General features: G+C 38.3%; 1 protein-coding gene across 8 annotated transcripts; it reads right to left on the bottom strand.

Moving 5' to 3' along the window:
• On the bottom strand, nt 1-21,658 carry LOC128623577 (paramyosin-like). 8 transcript variants are annotated; one of them, XM_053650688.1, is made up of 21 exons: nt 21,417-21,658; nt 20,944-21,053; nt 15,426-15,575; nt 13,003-13,092; nt 12,685-12,855; nt 12,361-12,453; nt 11,960-12,130; nt 11,653-11,727; nt 10,945-11,037; nt 10,254-10,424; nt 10,046-10,114; nt 7,488-7,574; nt 7,085-7,255; nt 6,776-6,868; nt 6,428-6,598; nt 6,128-6,202; nt 5,761-5,844; nt 4,990-5,190; nt 3,978-4,070; nt 3,681-3,770; nt 1-687 (listed from the first exon to the last, which is right to left on the bottom strand). In XM_053650688.1, the coding sequence occupies exons 1-21, from the start codon at nt 21,607-21,609 to the stop codon at nt 649-651; spliced, it is 2,490 nt and encodes an 829-aa protein (XP_053506663.1). In that variant the 5' UTR covers nt 21,610-21,658; the 3' UTR covers nt 1-648. The 8 variants fall into 8 exon arrangements, 5 of the variants coding, with proteins under 5 accessions (XP_053506663.1, XP_053506665.1, XP_053506664.1 ...); XM_053650689.1 differs by lacking the exon at nt 1-687 and adding an exon at nt 1,291-2,696 and having other exon boundaries at nt 12,766-12,855; XM_053650687.1 differs by lacking the exon at nt 1-687 and adding an exon at nt 1,293-2,696.
• Nucleotides 21,659-23,994: the final 2,336 nt, after the last annotated feature.

Raw genomic sequence — 23,994 nt, forward strand, 5'->3', positions numbered from 1 at the left:
TTATAAATCAAAACAAAGATTTTAATACAAATTTAAAAAAGGTAAATTAGGTTATTTTATTTTATTTTTTTCTGGCAGTACTGTGGATAGCATTGCTGCCTCACAACTCCAGGCTCCGTGGTTCAAACGTGAGCTCAAATGAATGAATGAATTAGTTTCATGAATACATACAATCAAGTGAAAAAACAAGTACATCCATTGGAATTTTTTACAAAAAAAAAACCATATTTGAACAAGAAAACATTTGATCCTCTTTGGAACTGTGCCTATTAATAAAGATGATTCACGCTATCAAAATAAACAAGACGAAACACTGTGGAAAAAAAACTAAACACAGCAGCATAGACAAAAGCATAGTACGACAACTTGAGACAAGGTAGCAGTGCAAACAGTGGCTATATATAAGCATGCTTGTTAACCAGGAAGTGAATACAGGTGGTCATGTGATTAATGAGTGTGGTGCAGTGGCTGCTGAGAACTGGAGTCCATAGTTCCTCCCCTGATACATGACAGCCTTGTTCAGGTGGAACTGTTTAAGATAGGCCATATAGATTTGGCTGGCCAGAGTCTTCCAGTCATCCAGCTGCGTCTCTCTCTCTCCCTTCTTTCTCAGGCATCTGCAGCTCTGCTCTGAGCTTCAGCTCAGCTTCAGCTTCTCAGACTATGGCATCCTCCCAAAAGGAATTGCTATGACAAATAAAAACACTATAGGTATGATTTCAGCCAAACATACACTGTCTCACATAAACAAACGTAAGTGCATGCACATACATGGACTAACACATATTTAGACAGCATACACATTGGCAGCCACACAAGTACACAGGAAACACACTAGAGAAATGCACCGTGTCACCATTCCTGGGAAGGGTACAAGTTGGCAGGTGGCCTAATTAGGTGTGATATAAACCTGGACTCAGTGTGAAGCCCAGTACATTGTGGAAGTTACAAACCACTCCAGTGGCTGCAAATGTCTGTATGTAAACTCTGTATGCTCATGTACTGGTCAAGGCCGGTCTAGAGTACAGATAGGTAAAGATGCATGTGGGAGGCTTTGTAGTGAAATATTTTCCCATACAACCAGAATGCTTTGTCCTTGATGAGTTGATGAGTTCAAAGTCCTGTGGCAAACATGGCCAGTGTACCTCCACGTCATCCAGGTAAAAAAAAAAAAAAAAATATGCTGGCCCAAATTTGAGAGCCACAGCATCAGACCACATATTCAGTATAAAACATCCAACTCAGAAAAAATGGCAATGTCATGCTTATTTTTAGGGCTACAACTAATCGATTATTTTCATAATCGATTAGTTGGCCGATTATTATTCTCTTCTTCTTCGATTAGTCGATTAATCAGATAGCAATGTTCAGTACCTTTTTTTTGTTTGTTAGTTTATTTAACATAAAATCCACAAACTGAGTGTTACAAATATAAATGCAGACTAAAAATTTACACAACTGTTTGTCCAAAACAGAAAAGAACCCAACACACACAAGAATATATATTATTAATTTAGGACTGTAGTTTAATTTGGTGCTTTTTGTGAATCCATAAAAAATAATGCATAAGTACTTGTACATAATATAAACTAAATAAATAAGATAAAAAAATAATATATGGTTTAGACATTAATTAAACCAGCGGTTTAGACATTAATGGCTGTGTGTTGAGTTATTTTGAGGGGACAGCAAATTTACACTGTTACACAAGCTGTACACTCACTACTTTACATTGTAGCAAAGTGTCATTTCTTCAGTGTTGTCACATGAAAAGATATAATCAAATATTTACAAAAATGTGAGGGGTGTATTCACTTTTGGGAGATACTGTGTGTGTGTGTGTGTGTGTGTGTGTGTGTGTGTGTGTATGTATGTATGTGTGTGTATATATATATATAAGGGAATAAAAGGTAAAGCTGACAGAAACAGTACATTCAAGAAAGTCAGTGTCGGGGACTGGGTATGAGGCTACAATTGGAAGCTACTTTTCTCTGTTTATGGATATGACAAGACACGCACGGGCGAATGACGTATGTACGCAATTTCCTGCAAAATCCATCTCGACGGGTCTAACATGTAAATACTTATAATAGGTTTAACTTACTGAATCAGAGTAAGACAAAAACACGGTTTGTAAGATGGATTTATGATGTACATTATTTAAATTTCATTTATTTTGAACAAAAAAAAAGTTACATAGTATACCTTTTAAGTACCTTTATATAAACCTGGATATATACACAATATTTAGCACCTCTGTATTGTCCCATTCATGCTTTTGACAAGACAATTAGCCTGGGGATGATACGACGGGCACAAACTCTGGTTAAATTGTTATTACAATCATAATGTTATTTTTAATTATAGTAGATTTATAGAAAAAAAAAAGTATGGTGTACCATTTACCATCTGTATATGCTATTACTATATGGTATGGTACAGCTTTAACTTACCTGATTAACAGACTCCCTTCCTTGGTCAGCGAGTATGCACTTTGGTGCCTCAAACTGATTAAAAATAAATAAATAATAATGCAGTGTGTGACCTCTGCATACACAACGAAGTGGATAAGCCTGTGGTCATTCGGTTAAGTAATCAATCATTACGCATATGTACTGATGGTCACGGTCTGTGAGAACAAGTTTCCCAATCAGATCCATCAACAAAAGTTCCCCAACATCAAAGGGTTGTGTGACCTTGAAAGAAATATGGTTTAAAATAAAAGATAATTAGAAAAAATTATTCAGTAAATTATGAAAAAGAGAGCGAGCCAGAGGGAGAGATTGTCTGTCTGTTTTTTCTTTTCAATTAGGGAATCCATTAAGACAGGCAGGTTGAAACAGTTCTAACTGGGAAAAGATTTTTTCTCTGTTTGTACAAGAGGATTTCACGTTTTATATATATATATATATATATATATATATATATATATATATATGCTTGATGCTTTAATTAATACCGTATTTTATCTTGCAGATGGTCAGCTGTACTACAGCAGATATAAAGGTAACTTATTTGAACTAAAAATGAAGGTTATCTGTGGTGCAGAGGATGTTTTATGGCGTTTCATGCCAGCAGCATTGGTGCACATTGTGGAGAAAAAAACCCTAAAGATGCTAAATCCAAAAGATTTTACTGACCAGGTATGTCAATAGATCTTGACAAATGGGTAATCACACTTTTAAAAGGGTTTATCAAAATTCCATGAAATTCATAAATAAATCTTTCTTCTATCCCAATGTTAACTGTTCTTCTTTAATTAATTTATTTAACTAATATACAGGTATTCTCTCTCTTTTTTTTTTTCCTTTCTGCCCCCCCCCTCCCCCCCCTCATCCATTTTCTGTACCACTTATCCTACATAGGGTCACAGGGAGCCTGGAGCCTATCCCAGAGGACTCGGGGCACAAGGTGGGGGACACCCTGGACGGGGTGCTAACCCATCGCAGTGCACAATCCCACACACTCGCACACTCATTCTCACACTACAGACAATTTGGAAATACCAATCAGCCTACAATGCATGTTTATGGACTGGGAGAGGAAACCGGAATACCCAGAGGAAGACCCTGAAGCATGGGAAGAACATGCAAGCTCTGCGCACACACAGGGCAGAAGTGGGAATCGAACCACAAGCCCTCTTCCTCCAGCTGCTACACTGAGCATCACGGTGTGTTCACCTGGGACATCAGGTCAGACTTCTCATTGTCCAGCTGAGCACTGGACTCGATCGCTGGCCCATATTTCTCTTCAGCTTCAGCCACAGTGACCTGGAAGTTCAAAAACTGGCTTTATTTACTTCTATACCCCACACACATTCAGACACTGTTGTGGACTTGATTCCTCACTCATCAGATCAGTCTGAAATGTTTTGCGGACACAGGACCAAATGTCTTCACAACATGACTGAACAAGGATCAACACAGACAATTCACAATAGCAGTCATAATTACATGAGAAGAAGTTGAAAAGATTACTTTTAGTGACTCCTTGTTGTGTGATTGAGTTTCCTTCATTTCATCATACGGCACCTTCAGGTCACTGTGAGCTTCCCGCTCACGCTTACACTCCTAAAACACAGTCATGGAGCAAAAGACATTTAAACTTAGTGCTAAACTAGCTGCTTCACTTCAATGAAAAAGGAATAACTTCAAAGTAGAGTGAATTTTGGTCATGTAGAATTTGTGAATTTTACGTTTTTGTTTACATTACAAGTATTTTTCATTAGTTTATAAGGCTGTCTTGCTGAAACACATGTAAAGTAAAAATACCCAACATAAACATAAATTCGCTCTCTCTAAGCCTACCTCCTGAGTTCTCAGCTTCCTCATGCCAACCAGGGTGCAACAGTCTCTGATGTCTCATTTGAGTTTTATCATGAAAGGGACAAAAACGGTCGGAGCACAGAAAAATCGTAGCGGACTTACAGCTTCCTGTAGCCTTATTACATAAAGTTGACTTGGCAGGGGAATTGGCATTCGTGTTCTCAACATTCTGCGAGGGCGAACAGCTCCAAAAATAATCAACTTTGATGTGTAAAGAGTAATTTCTGTTGGCATAATATCACTACCATTATAACAAGGGTCCATTTTTGTTTTTGCACAAGTGTAGATTGTGCTAATTGATGACCTAAGCAGAAAGTATATTATTTAATCGCAGGTCTACCATAGATCTATCTTCAGCATATAATCTGTAGCGGTGTACCCAGACCTATTACAATGGGATTGCCAGGTTAGACCCAATGATTTTCTTGTTGTTGCAGTCTAGGGTGGGGCAAACTTCTGTGATAACGTTGTACAGAGATGTTGTAGTGCAGCTTCTGTTATTGGTCAAACTAGTCTATCACAGCCAGATTTACCAAGTGTTTCTGTTGCACATTATATGACACTGATAACAGCAATGACCAGTACGAATAATTCATGCATGAACATCACGAGTCCTCATATTAGTTCAGACAAAACTGCTTAATGTAAGGATTTTCTCACTAACCTGCTTTATAGCACCACATATCATGTCTGCCTCATACAGCAGTTCCTCCAGCTGCTGCACTCTGCCTCCCAGTTTATGCACGTGGTACATCAGGTCTGATTTCTCGTTCTCCAGCTGAGCATTTGACTGCATTGAAGTTTCCTTCATCTGATCATACTGAGACTTCAGGACACTATGGGCCTCCCTCTCTCTCTCACACTCCTAAAACACAGTCATGGAGCAGTAAAGGTAAACTTTAGTGTTTAATGTTAACATCTACAATAAGTATTAAACATTCTGATAAAATAGGCTTCTTTTCCACCAACATACACTAGGGTTTGTAGTAAAATTTTGTTTTATTTCTCGGCCTGCTGAAGTTTTCCAGTTTAACAATATTGGTACATCAGTGTCAGCTAATTGCAGAGTTGTTCATGAGCTGCATCACATGTGGAAAGGTCCAAACTGAGGTGCATTATTTCCACTCTTTAGATATGTACTTTTTGTAAAAAACACTTGTTTTATTATGTGCAACCACAAGCTCATTATTATAGTGTTAAAATGAGGGAAAACAAAAAAGTCACCAGGTCTGTTCAGCCTGTAGTACAACTTATCATGTAGCATGAATATGAAGAGTCCTCACACAGTTCACTACAGCAATCCTTTGAAGCTTGAATATTTGCTTCTAAATATATGTGTGTGAATTGCCCAGAGGTTTTATATTCACTTTTCTGCCCCATAACTGACACACAGTGTACTACAGAAGTCATGATTTAGTGAGAGGAAAAATCTTACCTTTAGTAACTCCTCATGCTGTTCCTTCAGCTCATTGTACTGCACCCTCAGGACACCGTGAGCTACACACCCTGCCTCATAATCCTAAATCACAGCAGTGGTGTAGAAGAGGTTCAAACTTCAGTGCTAAATTGGTTGCTTCATTAAATGTAAAAGGAGAAACTTTTTTTTTCTTAAAAAGTTCTAAATGAGGTCCAGTGTCTAAAAGAGCTCCAACACCAAATAAAAAATATAGACATAAAAAATGGAGAGATCATTGTTCAGTGTTAGGCGCTCAGACTGGATTTTGGCTTATGAATTTTATAAAAAAAAGTTTTTCATAAAAAAATATCAAACTAAATATTACTTTTTAAAATACAAAACTTACCTTTAGTACAGTTTCATTCAACAAATTCCACTTGGACTCTAGCTTCCTCAAATCCCGAGTTTTTTGCACACACTCCTAAAACACAGCCAGGGAGCAAAAGAAGTTCAGACTTGAGTGCTTAATGTTCACATCTGCTATGCACCACTTCTATTCAATAAAATCTAGCATCTTAAACTAAAAATACAATTTTAATTTGTTCAAATACTTATAGCCTGTGGTGTGACTCATTGTGCAACATGATCACAAGTCCTCACATTATTTCTAAAGGAACAGTTTAATGCAAGGATTTTTTTCACTTACCCTTGTGACCTCATCACACCTTCTCCTGGTCTCACAAAGCTGTTCCGCTGAGTCACTCGCCATGTCTAGCAATGTACGTATATTAGATTCTATTTCAGCCTTATTATTTTCCAGCTGAGTAATTTCTGCCTTTGCCCTCTCAAATTTCTGCTCAGCTTCAGCTAGAGCGACCTGGAAGTTCAACAACCAAAGTTTGCATACTTTATTTACTTTTGAGGACTCAAGGCATCACTTGTGTTAACAGCATAAAATTTTTTGTTGACAAAAAACAATGTCCCCGAAAAGTTGACAAGAATAAACACACTAATACACAGTAACAGTTGTGATTTCATTAGAAGAAAAGCGTACCTCAAGTGATTTTTTTGTCTGAATTAAAAACGTCACCCGCTTTGTGGCCTCGGACTCCACAAAATCAGCAACGCCTTTCGCTATGGCACACACCTAAAACACAACCATGGTGCAAAAAAAGGTTCGAACTATATACATCTACAATACGCCACCTCTATTCAATAAAAAATAGCATTTTAATCTAGAAATACAATTTTATTTTGCTGAAGTACATATAGCCTGTGGTGTAACTCATCAGGCAGCAAGATCATCAGGAGTCTTCAAATTATTACTAAAGGAACTGCTTAATGCAAGTATTTTCTCACTTACACTCAGTGCCTTAGTACACTTCTTGTATGTCTGAGCGAGCAGTGTAGTCAACCCCCGCACTGTGTCTTGCAGTTGGTTCACCTTGGACACCAGAACCGACTTCTCATTCTCCACACGAGTGTTGGTCTCCTTTGCCTGCTCATATTTCCTCTCGGCTTCAGCTAAAGAGACCTTCAAGTTCAACAATCAAAACATGTTGGCATTATTTACATCTACACACACACACACTCGGACACTTTTGAGAACTCAAAATTTTGTTTTTTTGTCACCATTTATTTTTTTGGACAAAACACTAAATTACACTAAATAGGTGACTAAACAATAATGAACACACACGAACACACACACACACACACACACACACCACAATAGCAGTCGTGGTAACATGAGAAGAAAAACATACCTTTAGTGACTCCTCAGTGTGTGTTAAAGTCACTTGAGAGTGCTGCAACTTCAGGACACTGTGAGCTTCCCTCTCTCGCGCACACTCCTGAAACACAGCCATGATTCAGAAGAGGTTTAATAATAATAATAATAATCATAATAACAAACTTTATTTTATAAAGCACCTTTAAAAGCAGCTTCTCAAAGTGCTGTACACAAAATAAGCAGTACACAGAAAAATAAAACATATAAAAGTTAATAAGAACAACGACGTTAATAATAATAATGATAAAATATAAAAAAGACATCAGCAGTGAAATGCAAGTTTAAAAAAGTGTCTTAAGTTGAACTTTAAAAATGCCAAAGGTCTGAGCTTCCCTGAGTTCAGGAGGAAGAGAGGTCCAACGTGAAGGAGCATAGACAGAAAAAGCACTGTCACCTGTACATTTTAAGCGTGTTTGTGGAATAGTTAACAGATTACACTGTGAGGAGCGCAGTCTGCGATTTGGGGTGTAAGGAATTAATAAACTAGATAAGTACTGAGGAGCCAAGCCATGTAATGTTTTGTATGTCAACATCATGATCTTAAAATCGACACGGAACCTGATCGGGAGCCTGTGCAAGGGCTCCAGAACAGGAGTAATATGTTCACATTTCCTGGTTCCCTTCAGGATCCTGGTGGCAGAGTTTTGTCAGTGACGTGCGGGAAGGGGAGGCAGGGGAGGCAGTGCCTCCCTTGTGTCATCATGAAATGTAAAAAACAAATAATGATTAAAAAAATTAATAAATATTTGTCCACTGATCTGTGATAGAAATGCAATTGTTGTATGATTCCAATCATTCCAATGATTTTTATAGCCAATATCGCTGAATTTGTGTATTTTCCTGTTCAAATACGGGGGAAAGACGCGAAGGGAGGCAGCGACGAGCTGAGCCTTCTCTCGGATTGTGCAATCCCTCACAAACTGGATTGAGCTGCTCTTTTTTTTTTTGCTCAACTTGAGCACGTGCAATTGATCTCTCTGTACGTCACCACTGTAATGTTTGTACACACTTTTTTTATATGTCATCACATTCCATAGTCTAGGTCATGTATTTCACATATGTGTATAACATATTAGTCTTGCTTATCTGACATAAGGAGGGGAGGGGAGGGGAGGGGAGGCAGGCAGTACCTCTGCCTCACTGAAGGGGGCGTGTGTGAGCATACGGGCTTGTTCTCCTATTGTTGTTCTTCACGTATTACAGACAAATGGCATTGTGGGTAATATGCTAGCTAAAAAAGTCACGTAGAGAAAGTCAAGTGCACCGCATCTGTCCGTTTATTTTTATTTTTTGCCCTGACTGCAAAAATGGAAGATTATATATATATAAGCTAAAACATTTCTCAAAACTGGACTTTCAATCAAAACTGGAATTGATAAATAATGGAAGACCAATGCTGGAGCTAAAAGATTTGCTTCAAACGACGGGACAGAAGATAACACGCTCTTTTCAAACGGAGTGGTATACCCGAAAAGACTGGCGGTGTGGCTGTGCTACGAGAAACCGCCTTTTCTGCTTTCCCTGCCTTTTGTTCTCAACGAGTGACAATGTCTGGACTACAACGGGATTTTGTGACTTGAAAAATATACCAAGAAGCCTCAGCAGACATGAAAGTTCAACTACTCTCATTCAAAGCCAAATTGCTTTAAAAAATTTTGGAAGCGCAAGGATAGATTTGGCTTTGAACGAACAGCGGAGACTAAATATTAGCGTCCACAATGCTAGGGTAAAGGTTTTAAATTTTAAAAGACCTCATTAATGCAACTTGCTTCCTAGCCAAACAGCAATTAGCATTTCGTGCTAACGATGAGAGTACGACCTCTTCTAATTGTGGCAACTATGTAGAACTATTACATGCTTTTGCTGAGAAAGATGATAGGTTAGCTAGACATTTGGAGACATTCACTGTGTTTTCTGGCTTATCAAACAGAATTCAGAACGATTTAATTGAAGCAATAAGTGATGTGATTAGAAATTATATAAAAAAGGAGATCAATGCAGCCCTATTTGTTGCTGTAGAAGTAGACGAGACAACGGATGTCACAAACAAAGTCCAGATCTCTGTCATTTTGCGTTATGTGGCTAAAAGTGAGGTGGCCTGTGAAGTGAGGGAGGTGTTTTTGGGATTTGATGATGTGAGCAATGACAGATGAATAAAGGTAAGACCATGCATACACTGCTGTACAGTCCACGACAAAAATAAAAGGCCAGCCCCTTTTTAATAATAACTAAAAAAAGTGTATAAAACAAGATAAGAAAAAAATTAAGTTATTTTAAAGAATAAAACTACATTTGTCTTTTTGTTGTGGACTGTATATACTTTCATTTGTATTGAATGAGTATGAATTGTGGAATTGTGATGGCAAATTAAGAACACACGGAGGGTGCAGAGCAAATGCGCTCTCTCTGAGCCGCTATAAATTTAACGTTCTTCTCTGGCCAAATATGTACCTTACCTATATGTGTGTGTAAAGAATGCTGATATGGGATATGAAACATAACCAGTAGTCAATGTGCAAGCAGCCAACTTACCTTTAGTAACACATTGCACTGTTCTAAAGTTGCCCTCATCTCTTTGCACTGCGCCTCCCGCTCATACTCCTAAAATACAGCCATGAGACCAAAGAGGTTTAAACTGGACTGCTTAATATTCCTACCATCTTAAACTAGACATCTTTTTTGTTCAACTACTTATATAAATTCTAAAGGACCTGTTTAATGCCGTCTGTTTAATGCTTACTCTCTTTATCTCTTCACACTTCCTGTGTGTCTCAGAGACCTCTTCCTCCAGCTGCTGAACTGAACCTTGCAGTGTATTCACCTGGGACATCAGGTTGGAGTTCTCATTCTCCAGCTGAGCATTGTGCTCCATCGCCTGCTCACATTTCCTCTCAGCTTCAGCCAGAGAGACCTGTAAGTTCAACAACCAAAGCGTGTTGTCTTTATTTACGTCTACAAACACATTTGTACACTTTTGAGGACTCAACTCATTACTGAAATGTTTTGTGGACAAAGGAGAAAATGTCCCACAGAACATGACTATACAAGAAAGAACAAACACTGCCAACCCCACATTCCTATTTTTGAATCATTCATAGTTTCAGTGACTGATTATTATAGAGTATTTATAGCACTCCTGAGTATTAGCTGAGGACTTGTACCTACACTTATGTGTTTAGTTCTGCCTCTCTCCTCTTTCTACCATTATCCTGCATTTTATATGGTCAATTACTTAGCTTTATGATACTTTCATATAACTATGTTTGGACTGTCTCTTCTTTTGGATTTAAGCTTCAGGCAAATAAATACATGTAAACGATTAATGTATCTTATGTATTAAACTTTTGCTACTATTTACTCTTCTGGGTCACGGTCGATATTTTTCCACACACAGCTCACAATAGCAGGCCTGGTTTTATGACAGAGCTAACCTTAAGTAACTCCTCCTTCTGATTTAACAACTTCTTCAACTCATCGTTTTGTGACAGCAGCATACGGTGAACCTCCGGGTCTTTCTCACACTCCTAAAACACAGCCATGGAGCAAAAGAGGTTTAAACTTTAGTGCTAAATGGGCTGCTTCACTTCAGTAAGAAAGTAGTAACTTTAAAGAATTGTGAATTTGGTCAAGTAGAAACTGAGGACTTAAGTGACTTTTTGGCACTTAAGTGACTTTTTGTTTGACAAATAAGTTAAGCCTCAAATAAAAGTTTAGAATAAGATCAAATTAAGCTCTAGTACCAAAACAAATCTGAATGTTTTGCCAGATAAATAACTACATTATCAAAACTTTTCAATCAAAACAATTAACCCAATCTGACCAACTTAACACTGCTTGATCAGTTAAGTGCAGCTCGTTTTTATTCATGCTGATAAGCATGCAGAGAAGAAATAAATAAACATCAAAAAGGGTCCCTGTGAAGCATGCCTCCAGTTCCTCACTCCCATCACTGAATAACAGGGTTTTCCCCCCACGACCCACTTTACTTAGGTGAATGCTGACATGTGAATTCATGAGTCTCTGTTTTAATAAAAGCCCAGAAGCTCAGATATGAAGTTAAACATTGGGGGAATTGCTCATTATTCAGTAATGCTCAGACTGGATTATGGCTTATTGGTTTCATAATAAGTAAATCTTACCTTTAGTAAAGTTTCCTTCATGTCATTGCAATCAGACTGCAGCATGCCCAACTCCCAGGTTTTTCCCTCACACTCCTAAAACACACCCATGAAGTGAAATGAGGTTAAAATGTGAGTGATATATGTTCACATTTGCAATACACCAGTTCCATCAAATTAAAAATTAGCATCTAAGACTAGAAATACAATATTAAAATATTTTATTCAGCTCCATATAGCCTGTGGTGTAACTCATCATGCAGCATGAGCATCATGAGTATTATTTCTAAACAAACTGCTTAATGCAAGGATTTTTTTTTATACTTACTCTTGTTATCTCATTACACCTTATCCGGGTCACAGATAGCTCTTCGTCCAACTCCAGCATCGAGTCTTGCAGTGTCTTCACGTCGGACATCAGCTTGGAGTTCTCCTTCTCCAGCTGAGCAATGGACTCCATCGCCTGCTCGTATTGCTTATCAGCTGCAGCAAGCGTGACCTGGAAGTGCAACAGTCATAGCTAGTTTTCTTTATTTACTTCTACACACACACAGACACTTTTGAGGACTCGACTCCTCACTTAACAGAACAGATTGAAATGTTCTGTGGACAGATGTCCCCAAAAACATGACTAACTAACAATGGCCACTAACACACACACACACACACACACACACACACACACACAAACAAAATAAAGGTTGGGGTTTCATGAGAAGAACAGCTTACCCTTAGTGTGCTGATTTTCTTACTACAGTTTTCCTCCCTCTTATCGTACTCGGACTGCACATATTTGCGAAGGTTCAGCTCCGACTCATATGACTAAAACACCGCCATGGTGAATGAGAAGTTCAAACTTTAGTGGTTAAAATTCACATGAAAAATTGGCCACTTCTATTTAATAACAACACTAGCATTTTTCATTAAAAGTGTGATGTTTATTTTATTGGAGTACATAAAGCCTGTGAAGTAATTCTTAATGCACCACGAATATCACAAGTCCTCACATTGTTACTAAAGGAACTGTTTAAAGCGCAGGATTTTCTCATTTACCCTCACTGCCTCAGCACACTCCGTGTGTGTCTCAGAGAGCAGGATGCCCAAATCCTGCAATGAGTCTTGCAGTGTGTTCACCTTTGACACCAGGTCAGAGTTCTCATTCTTCAGCTGAGCATTGGACTCCATCACCTGCTCATATTTCCTTTCAGTTTCAGCCAGAGAGACCTGGAAGTTTAACAAGCAAAGCTTTAGTTTATATAACTCACTGCTCATCAGAACTGCTTAAAATCTTTTTTGGACAAAGAACAAAATTTCCCCAAATCCAGACTAAAAAGAATATACACACACACACACAGATTTAGAAAAGAATACCTTTAGTGATGCCGCATTATGTGATGTTTCCTTCATTTCATCGTACTGTAACTTCATTATATTGTGAGCCTCCTGCTCCCGCTCACACTCCTAAAACACATAGGGTTATAACGATACACAAAATTCAGATTCAGAGTAGTTGTTTTTGGGTTTTTCTAAGGTTTTGCATGGAAAAACCTTATTCTTATTCGTTTCAGAACTAGCACATTTTGTACAATGTGTGTGGTCATTAAAAATCCCAGGACACTTATCCTAAAAGAGTAGGGGTATGTATAACCCTGGTGTCCTGGCGAAATTCCCCCATCGGCCCTTCTCTATCATGGCCCCCTAATAATCTCCATCTCTGAATCGGCTACATCACTCTCTCCTCTCCACTAATAGCTGGTGTGTGGTGGGCGTTCTGGCGCACTATGGTTGCTGTCGCATCATCCAGGTGGATGCTACACACTAGTGGTGGTATGATTCCCCTTCCATACTACTGTATGTAAAGCGCTTTGAGTATCTAGAAAAGTGCTATATAAATGTAACTGTAACTAACTAACTAACTAGTAACACGTGTTGAGAAGATACCACCAAACATCATAGAGCCAGACCAGGCTGGGTTTGTGCAGAACTGTTCCTTTACTGATAACAAGAGAAGAAATCTATTACGGTTAAACAGATCAGACCATAACCCGGTTTATTGCTCTTTCCCTGGACGCTGAGAAGGAGTGGGACAGGGCTGAGTCGAGTCTTTTGTTTGGCGTTTTACACAGTTTTGTTCCTAATTTAACAAGATGGATTAAAATGTTGTCTGCATATACCAGAGCAGCAGTAATAACAAATGTGCTAGATTTTCAAATCTACAACGAGGCTCTTCAGTTCCACTTGTTAAAACTGGGTATTAAACAGATGCTGTGATGTAATTAAGGCTGACATATTTGGTTGTGTTATGGTTTGTGCAGAGGTGCCAATAAATATGACTCAGCTGTACATTTATTATTTTTACGCCCTTTCTACAGTCATATGGGAAACACATTACGTCTGAATAAAACACAGACAAAAGCAGATCATAACAGACGTTACATCATAGGTTTGCTGTTTTTAGTTTGAATGAAAGAGTTAAAGGGGGCGCACGGTGGCTTAGTGGTTAGCACGTTCGCCTCACACCTCACACTCCAGGGTCGGAGGTACGATTCACACCGTGGCCCTGTGTGTGCGGAGTTTGCATGTTCTCCCCGTGCTGCGGGGGTTTCCTCCGGGTATTCCGGTTTCCTCCCCTTTGGACTGGGGTTTTCCTCCCCCAGTCCAAAGACATGCATGGTAGGCTGACTGGCTTGTCCATAGTGTGTGAATGTGTATGTGATTGTGTGATGGATTGGCACCCTGTCCAGGGTGTACCCCGCCTTGTTCCCCATGCTCCCTGGGATAGGCTCCAGGTTTCCCCGTGACCCTGAAAAGTGGTATACAAGATGGATGGATGAAAGCATGGATTAGCATGTCTGGTATTGACATCTCAGACTTACATATATCAGTTCCACATGGAATAACTTACAGTTGCAGTAGGTGTCATTTATAAATATTGTAAATAAACTATAAGTATGAAGTTTTGTTTCATTATTTGTGTTCAGTTCTGAAATGTGTTGTTTATAAGTCTAGCTAGCTAGTATCAGGGATTTCCCCTCGCACTGAGTGCCGGAACGAACTGCCTGATGCGCAACAGCGCACGCTTCCGGGTTGTCTTTTACTGTGTTTACTATTGACACCTGTGTTTTGTTTTGATTTCTGTCCTGTCCCCGCCCCTGTTATGTAATTGGTTCCTTCCTAATGTCTCAGCTGTTCTCGTTTCCCTCTTTGATTAGTTTGTATATTTAAACCCCTGTGTGTCTTTGTTCTGTGCAAAGTATTGCGTTTCTGTGTGTTTATTGCTAGACCCGTACCGAGCCTTTTGATCCTTGTTCCGTGTTTCATGGTTTTGATCCTGTTTTGTCCTCACGTTTCTAGATTCTCGTCTAAGCCTAGTTTAGGTTGTTTGCCAATCGCCTGACCCCTCACCTGTTTCGTGACCGTGATATTGCTCTACGTTTTGGATCTGTCTGCCTGTCTCTTTAATAAAAGCTTTAACTGCATTTGCATCCGTCTCCAACCCCGTTACATGACAGCTAGCTATGACTTCCTTCTTCAGCTAGCAGCTTAGCTGTGTTCTGGTGTAAAATGGTCGACACTGCTAATGTTGACCTGATTTTAGAAAAGTGTTTTGATGTCTTTTGAGATGAAATTTCATTCTCATAACTAATATCAGGTCCAGCCGTCACTGCTCATACCCCTCAGGCTCCAAACACAAGTGAGTGTGCAGATATATTCTTTTCTCAATGTTTGCCATATTGTTTGTTACTCATAATATTTTAAAAAGTACTGTTTAATGTGAGGCTTTTCTCGCTCACCTTGGTTTTTCTCTCACACTCTCTGTGTGCCTCACAAAGCAGTTCCTCCAACTCCCTCACTCTGTCTTCCAGGTTGGACCTCTCACTGTGCACCGGAGCACTGGACACCTCCACCTTCTGATTCTTCTCCCCAGCCTCGCTAAGAGACTCCTGAAAACGCAACGTCCAAATGCTTTCGGCTTTATTTACTTTTACACATGCATTCAGACATTTTGAGGACTGACAAAGAACTCAGGGAGACAGAACAGTACTAAAGAACAATGAACAAACACTTTTGGAGACTCGTCAGTTCTGTAAATAGCCTGAGATGTATTTTGACAGGTGTCAAAGACAAAAGGTGTCCAGAGAATATCTAAACATCAACTGCCACATAAGTTTCAGCATCACAGACACCTGCTGGACTGCAGCAAAATGGGATCAGGTGTTTGTAAAAATGTAAAAGGTTTCCAGATGCAGCTGAATGTCCTGACATTTTTATGAAAGGTTTTTCTGGTATTCAGTCTAGTCTAGCCTAGTCCTGGTATCCAGTCTAGTCTAGCCTAGTCCTAATTTCCTCCCTCAGGCGTGTCAAACCCTTCAATTCAAATATTTAAAATGCTTATATCATGGAAGACTTGATATTCCCACAGCCAACTGAGGATTTAATCAAAACATCCAATAAAATATTCATAAGTTACAAAAAAACATTTCCGCAATTTAAGCAAATATGAGCGTTTTTTTTATTCGTTTTTTTATTAAACAGGATTACTGTAGTGTGTTGGAGGCAAATTTCAGGCAGAATGTCAATTATTTAAGGTTTAACATCTGCACTTATTTCTAGCTGTTTCACTAGCTAATGCTTACTGAATAGGAGTTATATACTTATGAAATCTGTACAACTGTGCAGAATTGCTGACACTATAATGTAATAAGGAAGTAAAAGATATAATATAGTTAAGTAATTACAGTAAACAGTTTATAGCTTCATTAATCTCAGTGAACCAGGTGACATGAACAAGTTTAAACCAGGGGAAAAGCTGTACAGGAGAGCAGGTAGCATCTATTTACTAACCTCACAGACTACTTGTTTATACAGCTAGCAATACGTACTTGTATATACACATTTTAAACATGAATTATAACCAACATTTCATTAAAAACTGGATGCTGTGAGTGATAGTGAGTCTCGTTACATACTGAAACTAAACCCTAATCCAGGACAAGACTGCTAACAGCTGAGCTATGTAGTTACCTAGCTAATACCTAGCTCCTGCTACTGTGGTTAGTAGCCGCTCTTCCTGAAAGCATGGTTAATCTAGCCACACATAAAAAAACAGCACAGAAAGAAAAAACTAGAATCCGCGAGCTCCTACACAAGAAAAGCAAATTTTTATAGAAAAACTTTTATCGAATACAATCATTTAAAATAAATAAATAAATAAAGTAACAAAATAAACACGATAATTGACAGTACTTATGAGTATACAGTCAAACCGTTTTTATAACCCTTTATATTTAAATAATGGCAAAATCAATCATGTTTGAAGAGACCCTGTAAAGCATTAAACCAAATAAAAAACATTTATTAAAAACATCTTTTAAGAAACTATATTATCATGATTATTATTGTTGTTGTTGTAAATACATTTTTAAAACGTGTAGATGGTTCATTTCACAGAGCAAGTCACAAGTCTGACACCAAAATATTAATATTTGATTTCATCTTAATGTTGGACATTAAAAGTAAAATGGACATTTAAAATTGGTAGACAATCAAACCCACTTAAATCAGTTCACAGTGACCTACTCTATGCTCACAATAAAGATTAATGAACTTTACTGTAGAATTTTAAAGTCATTGCAATTCAAAATTACTGGAACTGTCAATATCCTCCTGAGACCCCGCCCATTGACTTGTGTCCTCTATAGTGGACTTTATGTTTTCATACATGTCCTTTGACGTTTTTGAGCTACTCTAGCAATTCATGCTGTACTATACAGAGGACATATTGGGCTTTCTAGTTATCGGTCACGTTATAGGCTGGGATGCTATTAACAACTTCTTACACTGCATCCAAAATGCTTGGCATAGGAACAAGCACATTTTATGGAAAGAAGAGAGATAATTAAAATATTGTATTTTTTATTGTTTTGTTTTTTTACTATGATTATCACAAATATTCTTCTTTCTTAAAGTGTCAGAAAGAATAAATTTAGTTCTGAAAGCAGTTAAATTGTTTGTGTTTTAAAATATTAGCCTTTTTATGAATGTCAATTATAGTGGACACCAGGACCATCTTAATGTACTTAATGACCCCATGTTCTACACACACACACACACACACACACACACACACACACACACACGCGTGCTATTCACTACAACCAGTGATAAATTATATTTGTCACTGATGATTAATCAGTGAGGCTTGAAGATTATCCACGTGGTATCAGGAAATATGCAAATTGGCTAAAGAATGAAAAGTTTGTATTTTTGATTTTGACAAATTGTATGGACATACAGTGCCCTCCACTAATACTGGCCCCCTTGGTATACATTTGAAAAAAACTGTCTTTATTGAAAAATTTATTGGTAAAAAATTGTCTTTATTGTTTAACCTTTTCATCTTTTGTTAAAAGAAATTCACAAAAATACTCTGCTGTCATTGATAAACAATTGCAAACAAAACACAGGTTTATCAAAAACAATATTTGTTAAATATAGGTGTGTAACAATCATTAGCACCCCGATGAATATGAGAAAAATATATTTTAAGTATATTCCTATTGATATTTTTCATTTTTAAATACACCTGGGTGATATGGAAAAAGAAATTGTTCAACCAAGAAGTCCTGTTTCACAGGGGTATAAATATGAGGTAACATACAGGCCAAATCCCCTTAGTCATTCATAACAATGGGTAAGACCCAGGAATATAGCTGTGATGTGCGGCAAAAGGTTGTTGAGTTTCACAAAATGGGAAGTGGCTATATGAATATAGCACAAGCATTGAAAATGGCCATTTCCACCATCAGGGCAATAATTAAGAAGTTCCAGTCAACTGGAAATGTAATGAATCAACCTGGGATTGGACGTTTGTCTATATTGTCTCAACACACTGTGAAGAGGATGGTTCAAGTGGCCAAAAAATCTCCAAGGATCACAGATGGAGAATCGCAGAACTAAGTTGCGTCCTGGGGTCAGAAAATCTCCAAAACTACAATCTGAAGTCACCTCCATCACCACAAGTTGTTTGGAAGGGTTCAAGAAAAAAGCCTCTACTCTCATCCAAAAACACACTCAAGCATCTTAATTTGAATGTTTTGGGGCTGTTTTTCTGCCAGAGGACCTGGAGATTTTGTTAGGATACATGGCATCATGGACTCTATCAAATATCAACATACATTAAATGAGAACCTAACTGCTTCAACCAGAAAGCTTAAAATGGGCCGTGGTTGGATCTTCCAGCAGATCCAAAACATACATCAAAATCAACAATAATGGTTTACTGACCACAAAATCAAGGTCCTGCCATGGCCATCCCAGTCCCATGACAAATAGAAAACCTGTGGGGTGAACTGAAGAGAAGAGTCCACCAGCGTGGACCTTGAAATTTGAAGGATCTGGAGAGATTCTGTATGGAGGAATGGTCTCAGATCCCTTGCCATGTATTCTCCAGTGGACATGACGTAAAATTTAAAATAAAATTTTAAATAAAATAGGTAGGAAATAAAACAAAACAAAACAAAAAATCAGATGACACTTTTTTCCCTTGGGTCTCAGGAGGATACAATTGTGCCAGGAGGCACTTTTTAATCCATTATAAATTAGACGGTTCAAATTTTAGACAATCAAACTAACTTACAGTGGGGGAAATAAGTATTGAATGCGGCAACTTTTTTTTCAGTGTCATATCACAGCTAACCAGTGACTACATTTCCCATCCTGCGCTGCGGCCTACAAACATGGACGCCATGGACCACAATTCCCAGAACACTCACCTTCATTCTAATCATGCACAGCTGCATCCAATCTCACAAACAATTACACCACACATAAAAGAGACTGTTTGAACACTAAGTCTTGGCAAAGTATATGCTCAGTTGCCTTCTGTCTCTGTCGTTACCAAGATACCGTGTTTGTTTATTGTGGTTTTGACCTTGTTCTAGTTTATGACCTTGTCTCCTTGCCTTGTCTAGTTTGGACTGTTTGCCTGTTCGATTGACCCTTGCCTGCCTATGTACCTTCATTTTCTATTGTATTAAACTACCTAAGGTGCACTTGCTTCCGTCTCAGCCTGCATTACGTGACATTCAGTAAATATATTTCCAATGAGGCTATTCACATGATTTTTTTCACCAGACTCTGGTATTAAATAAAGAAATCCAGAAACATAAAGAATGCACAACATTAAAGTCCATAAATAAAATTATGTGTAATAAAGTGGAATGACACAGGAAAAATTATTGAACACACTAAGACAAGGAACCAGCTGAAATCCGTAATTAATTATACCTCCTATGTGTGCAAATTAATATCAGCTTGGTTAGTAAATATGGATTAAATAGTGCCTCCTGGTTCAAGCATATTGCCAGATCCAATGACTCTGAAGAGCAATTACTTTAATATTCTACAGTAAAATTAATTGATCTTTATGGTGACCACAGAGTAGGTCCCTATGAACTGGTCTGCATGGGTTCAATTGTCCACTAATTTGAAATGTCCCTTTTACTTCAGCATTAATATTAAGTAAAATATCAATATTTTGGTATCAGACTTTCTCTGTGTTTTCTCAGTACTGTCGAGGCCAAAAGTTCTTCACAAGGTTAACGTGACAAAAATAGAGGACGGGGTTACAGGTTGTAATGCTTTCCACTATCTCTGTAATGTTGGTTAAATTAATTAGGTTGTGCAAACTAAATTGGCAGTGAGGTGCTAAAGGCTGGAAAATAAATATTCACAAATTTGCTAGATTTTCCTGGTGAATCTACAGCACCATTTTGTTCATTAGGAGACTGGAGGTCATATTTCCAAAATTACACAATTTGGGATTCTGTAACGCAATTTCTCAGTTAAAGCCCAAAGGCATTTGTCCATATTTTATAGCTAACAATTAACTAACACTCTTTTTGCTCTTTTTCAGCAGAAGGGAGCGGGACTCTTGTCTTCCCAGATGGCAGGGACATTTGTAAGAAAATGCATCAACTCCAATTCTTACACCTGTCAAATGTTTAAAAGATTTTAATAAAAGTCACCTGAATTTCACACAATTGTTTGTTTAATTTATGAGCATTTAGTAGAATTTTAGCATATATACAAATTGCATTTTGGGTTAATTGTAGGGGAAAATGTATAAACAGCAGATCTCTGTTATTTTTGTGTTATTTTTTAACACATCTTTGTGTGGAAATGTACTAACATGCACGTGTTAAACGTACTAACACACTGACTGTGTTAAAAGCAACACAACATGTGTTGTCATTAACTAGACCTTACGAACACAATGTGTTATTTCCGTGATTGTGGTTTGGTGAGTACCTGAGGGACACCGCTGTCAGTCTGTGTGACACGGACTCCATCCACATCAGACATCAAGCCTGGATCCAGCAAAGAAACATCTACTGCAGAGAGCTGGGTCTGTACTGGGTCTAAATACAAACAAGCACCAAAACATCACTTCACCCTGCAGTCAGCACAGTCTCGTCTCTATTACACACGCTCATTACTTCTGCTACACTTTACATTTCACACCATCACAAGTTTCTAGCTCTGATCCCAGGGGCAAAACCTGGCCTGGGCATTGGGGGCTGTAGCCCTGAAGATTTTTGGGCGGCTGTGGCTCAGGTGGTAGAGCAGGTTGCAACTCTACTAAAAAAACTAAAAACTCTACTGAAGTCAAATATGGTTTATATAAAAACAGAGAGAACTAAACTGTGAGGACAGAGAGAGATGGTGCACCCTCAGTGTGTGTGTGTGTGTGAGAGAGAGAGAGAGAGAGAGAGAGTGAGTACCCTCGGTGAGAGTTGTGTCCGCTGTTTTCTCCCCGTCGCCACGCTTCATAATATAATAATAAACTCCTGCGGCCGCGGCTGCAGTTCCACTCGCATATAGCAGGGGGCGCAGTGGAATATCTGCCGCCCGAGCGCGAGCTAAACTCTTTAAATTCTGCACTGTAGCACTGAACTCGGTTAAACAGCCTGTCATTTAGAAAGTCTAAGTCAACACTGAAACTCTGCCTTTCTGTTGTCATAGTGACAGAAGACTCCAGAAGATGCGCACGTTCCATCAGCGTCATAATGGAAGGAAGCGCGGGGGGGGGGAAGCCCACTGGAATGAAGTTGGTGTGACGTTGGACGTTCAATATTCGCGGATATGCGGAAATCGAGGGAACGTCTCTAAAGTTACATACGACATTGTTAAATACGTTTCTAACTTCAATAGCATTTGAAGGGAATGACTTACAGTCATATAACCAACTGTACAGTGTTCATCTAGGTGTCAGCTATTATGCACACCTCTTAGATTTTTGATATTTAATAAAATAAACTATTAAATCCTATATAAAAATTGCCATGTATTTAATTACTCCATGGGCTCATACACAAAATATGCCATTACTTAAATTTCAATAGCATTTGAAGGGAATGATGTACAGTCACATAACCAACTGTAAAGTGTTCATCTAGGAGTCAGGTATGAAGCACTAGATTTCTGATATTTATTAAAATGAACTATTAAATATTGCCATATATTTAATCGTCATATGTAAATATTGCCATGTATTTCTCTACAGAATGGGCTCATACACAAAATATACCATAATTTAAAGCTCAGTAGCATTTGAAGGGAATGATGTCAGGTATGACGCACACCTTTTAGATTTTTGATATTTAACCCTACAATGCATAAACCAAAAAAACCTTCATGAATGCATAAAGGGGGTCAAAATGACCCATGCTGGATTGAATGGTTTGAATGGTGGGTGAAGGTGATGGACTGGCCAAGCATGTCTCCAGACCTAAACCCTATTGAGCATTTGTGGGGCATCTTCAAACGGAAGGTGGAGGAGCACAAGGTCTCCAACATCAACCAGCTCCGTGATGTAGTCATGGAGGAGTGGAAGAGGACTCCAGTGGCAACCTGTGAAGCTCTGGTGAACTCCATGCCCAAGAGGGTTAAGGCAGTGCTAGAAAATAATGGTGCCACACAAAATACTGACACTTTGGGCCCAATTTGGACATTTTCACTTAGGGGTGTACTCACTTTTGTTGCCAGCGGTTTAGACATTAATGGCTGTGTGTTGAGTTATTTTGAGGAGACAGCGAATTTACACTGTTACACAAGCTGTACACTCACTACTTTACATTGTAGCAAAGTGTCATTTCTTCAGTGTTGTCACATGAAAAGATATAATCAAATATTTACAAACATGTGAGGGGTGTACTCACTTTTGTGATATATATAGAGAGAGAGAGAGACCCACAGGGACCATTAAAGCTATTACAATTCACATTATAACCATTATTATATAGGTACAACCCTAATATCTCCATGTTACCCTAATTTCTCCATCTGGGGATTAATAAAGCATCATCTTATCTTAAAACCGTTACAGATTCATTAGCCACTTCGTGCTGGAACCTGAACTCCATACAATGTATATATACACACACACACACACACACACACACACACACACACACACACACACACACATGCACGCACATTCAGATTAAGATCTAGGTAACCCTAGAAACCAGAGAACCCTGAGGAAACCCATGCAGATACTGCAAGCACAGAAATGCCACACAACTCCACATGTTTTAGTTAATAGTAAGGCATACTATGAGGCATTTTAAAATATTTCTTTTTTATTGCAGAAACATTACATTTTTTTAAATGATTAACTGTGTTGAAAAACATGTCTTAAACCTTAAAACAAAAACTAATCTAAGTCAATAAAATTACTGACAAAGACAACTACTAAAATTTTAAAAAGTGGTGGCTAATTTTGTGGGGGTTCAACTGTTTGTTAATTAAACACATTTATATTTATAATTTCAGTAACGGACTGACCTGTTGAATGAAAAAAGGATAAACCTGCCAAAATGTACAATATGATCAATTTAAGAATTGGCAAAGAAGTCAAGCTCATTTTCGCATTTGCTTTTGGAACAGGTCTTTGGCATATTTTATTCTTTGTGTTGTGTTTAGATATTTGTTCAGTAAAGCTTTGTAATGCTTTTCAGGGTGGCCATCCTTATTGTCTTTCTTCCATGTGAAGTAGACATTGGTTTCAGATATGTCCAGATTGTTAGTTAGCCACACCCGGAGCCTGGCACAGGGCAAGAGAGCTACAGCAAAGTAGATAGGGTCTTTCTCCATCGCCTCACTGCAAGTTGCCAGATATTTCTTCATGGCTGGTGTTGGTTTGATAAAACTTGTACTCTTTAGTCAAAAATATGTTGTGAAATTTAAAAAGAATGGAGATATCATGTATATAATTGTAAGTATTGCAACATTTCAGCTCTTACTTATAAGGAATATTTCTCACGTAACAAGTCCAGAAATTTCCTGTAACTTGTGTAT

This window comes from Ictalurus furcatus, chromosome 19, assembly GCF_023375685.1.
Source record: "Ictalurus furcatus strain D&B chromosome 19, Billie_1.0, whole genome shotgun sequence".
NCBI lineage: Eukaryota > Metazoa > Chordata > Actinopteri > Siluriformes > Ictaluridae > Ictalurus > Ictalurus furcatus.

Excerpts from the sequence above, each read along its gene's own strand:
- LOC128623577 (XM_053650687.1), bottom strand. The coding sequence starts at position 21,609 with ATGACAGGCTGTTTAACCGAGTTCAGTGCTACAGTGCAGAATTTAAAG. Across the intron at positions 15,576-20,943 it reads CTGACAGCGGTGTCCCTCAG|GAGTCTCTTAGCGAGGCTGG; the intron begins GTACTCACCAAA and ends TTGCGTTTTCAG. Across the intron at positions 6,869-7,084 it reads AGTGTACTAAGGCACTGAGT|GTGTGTGCCATAGCGAAAGG; the intron begins GTAAGTGAGAAA and ends GTTGTGTTTTAG.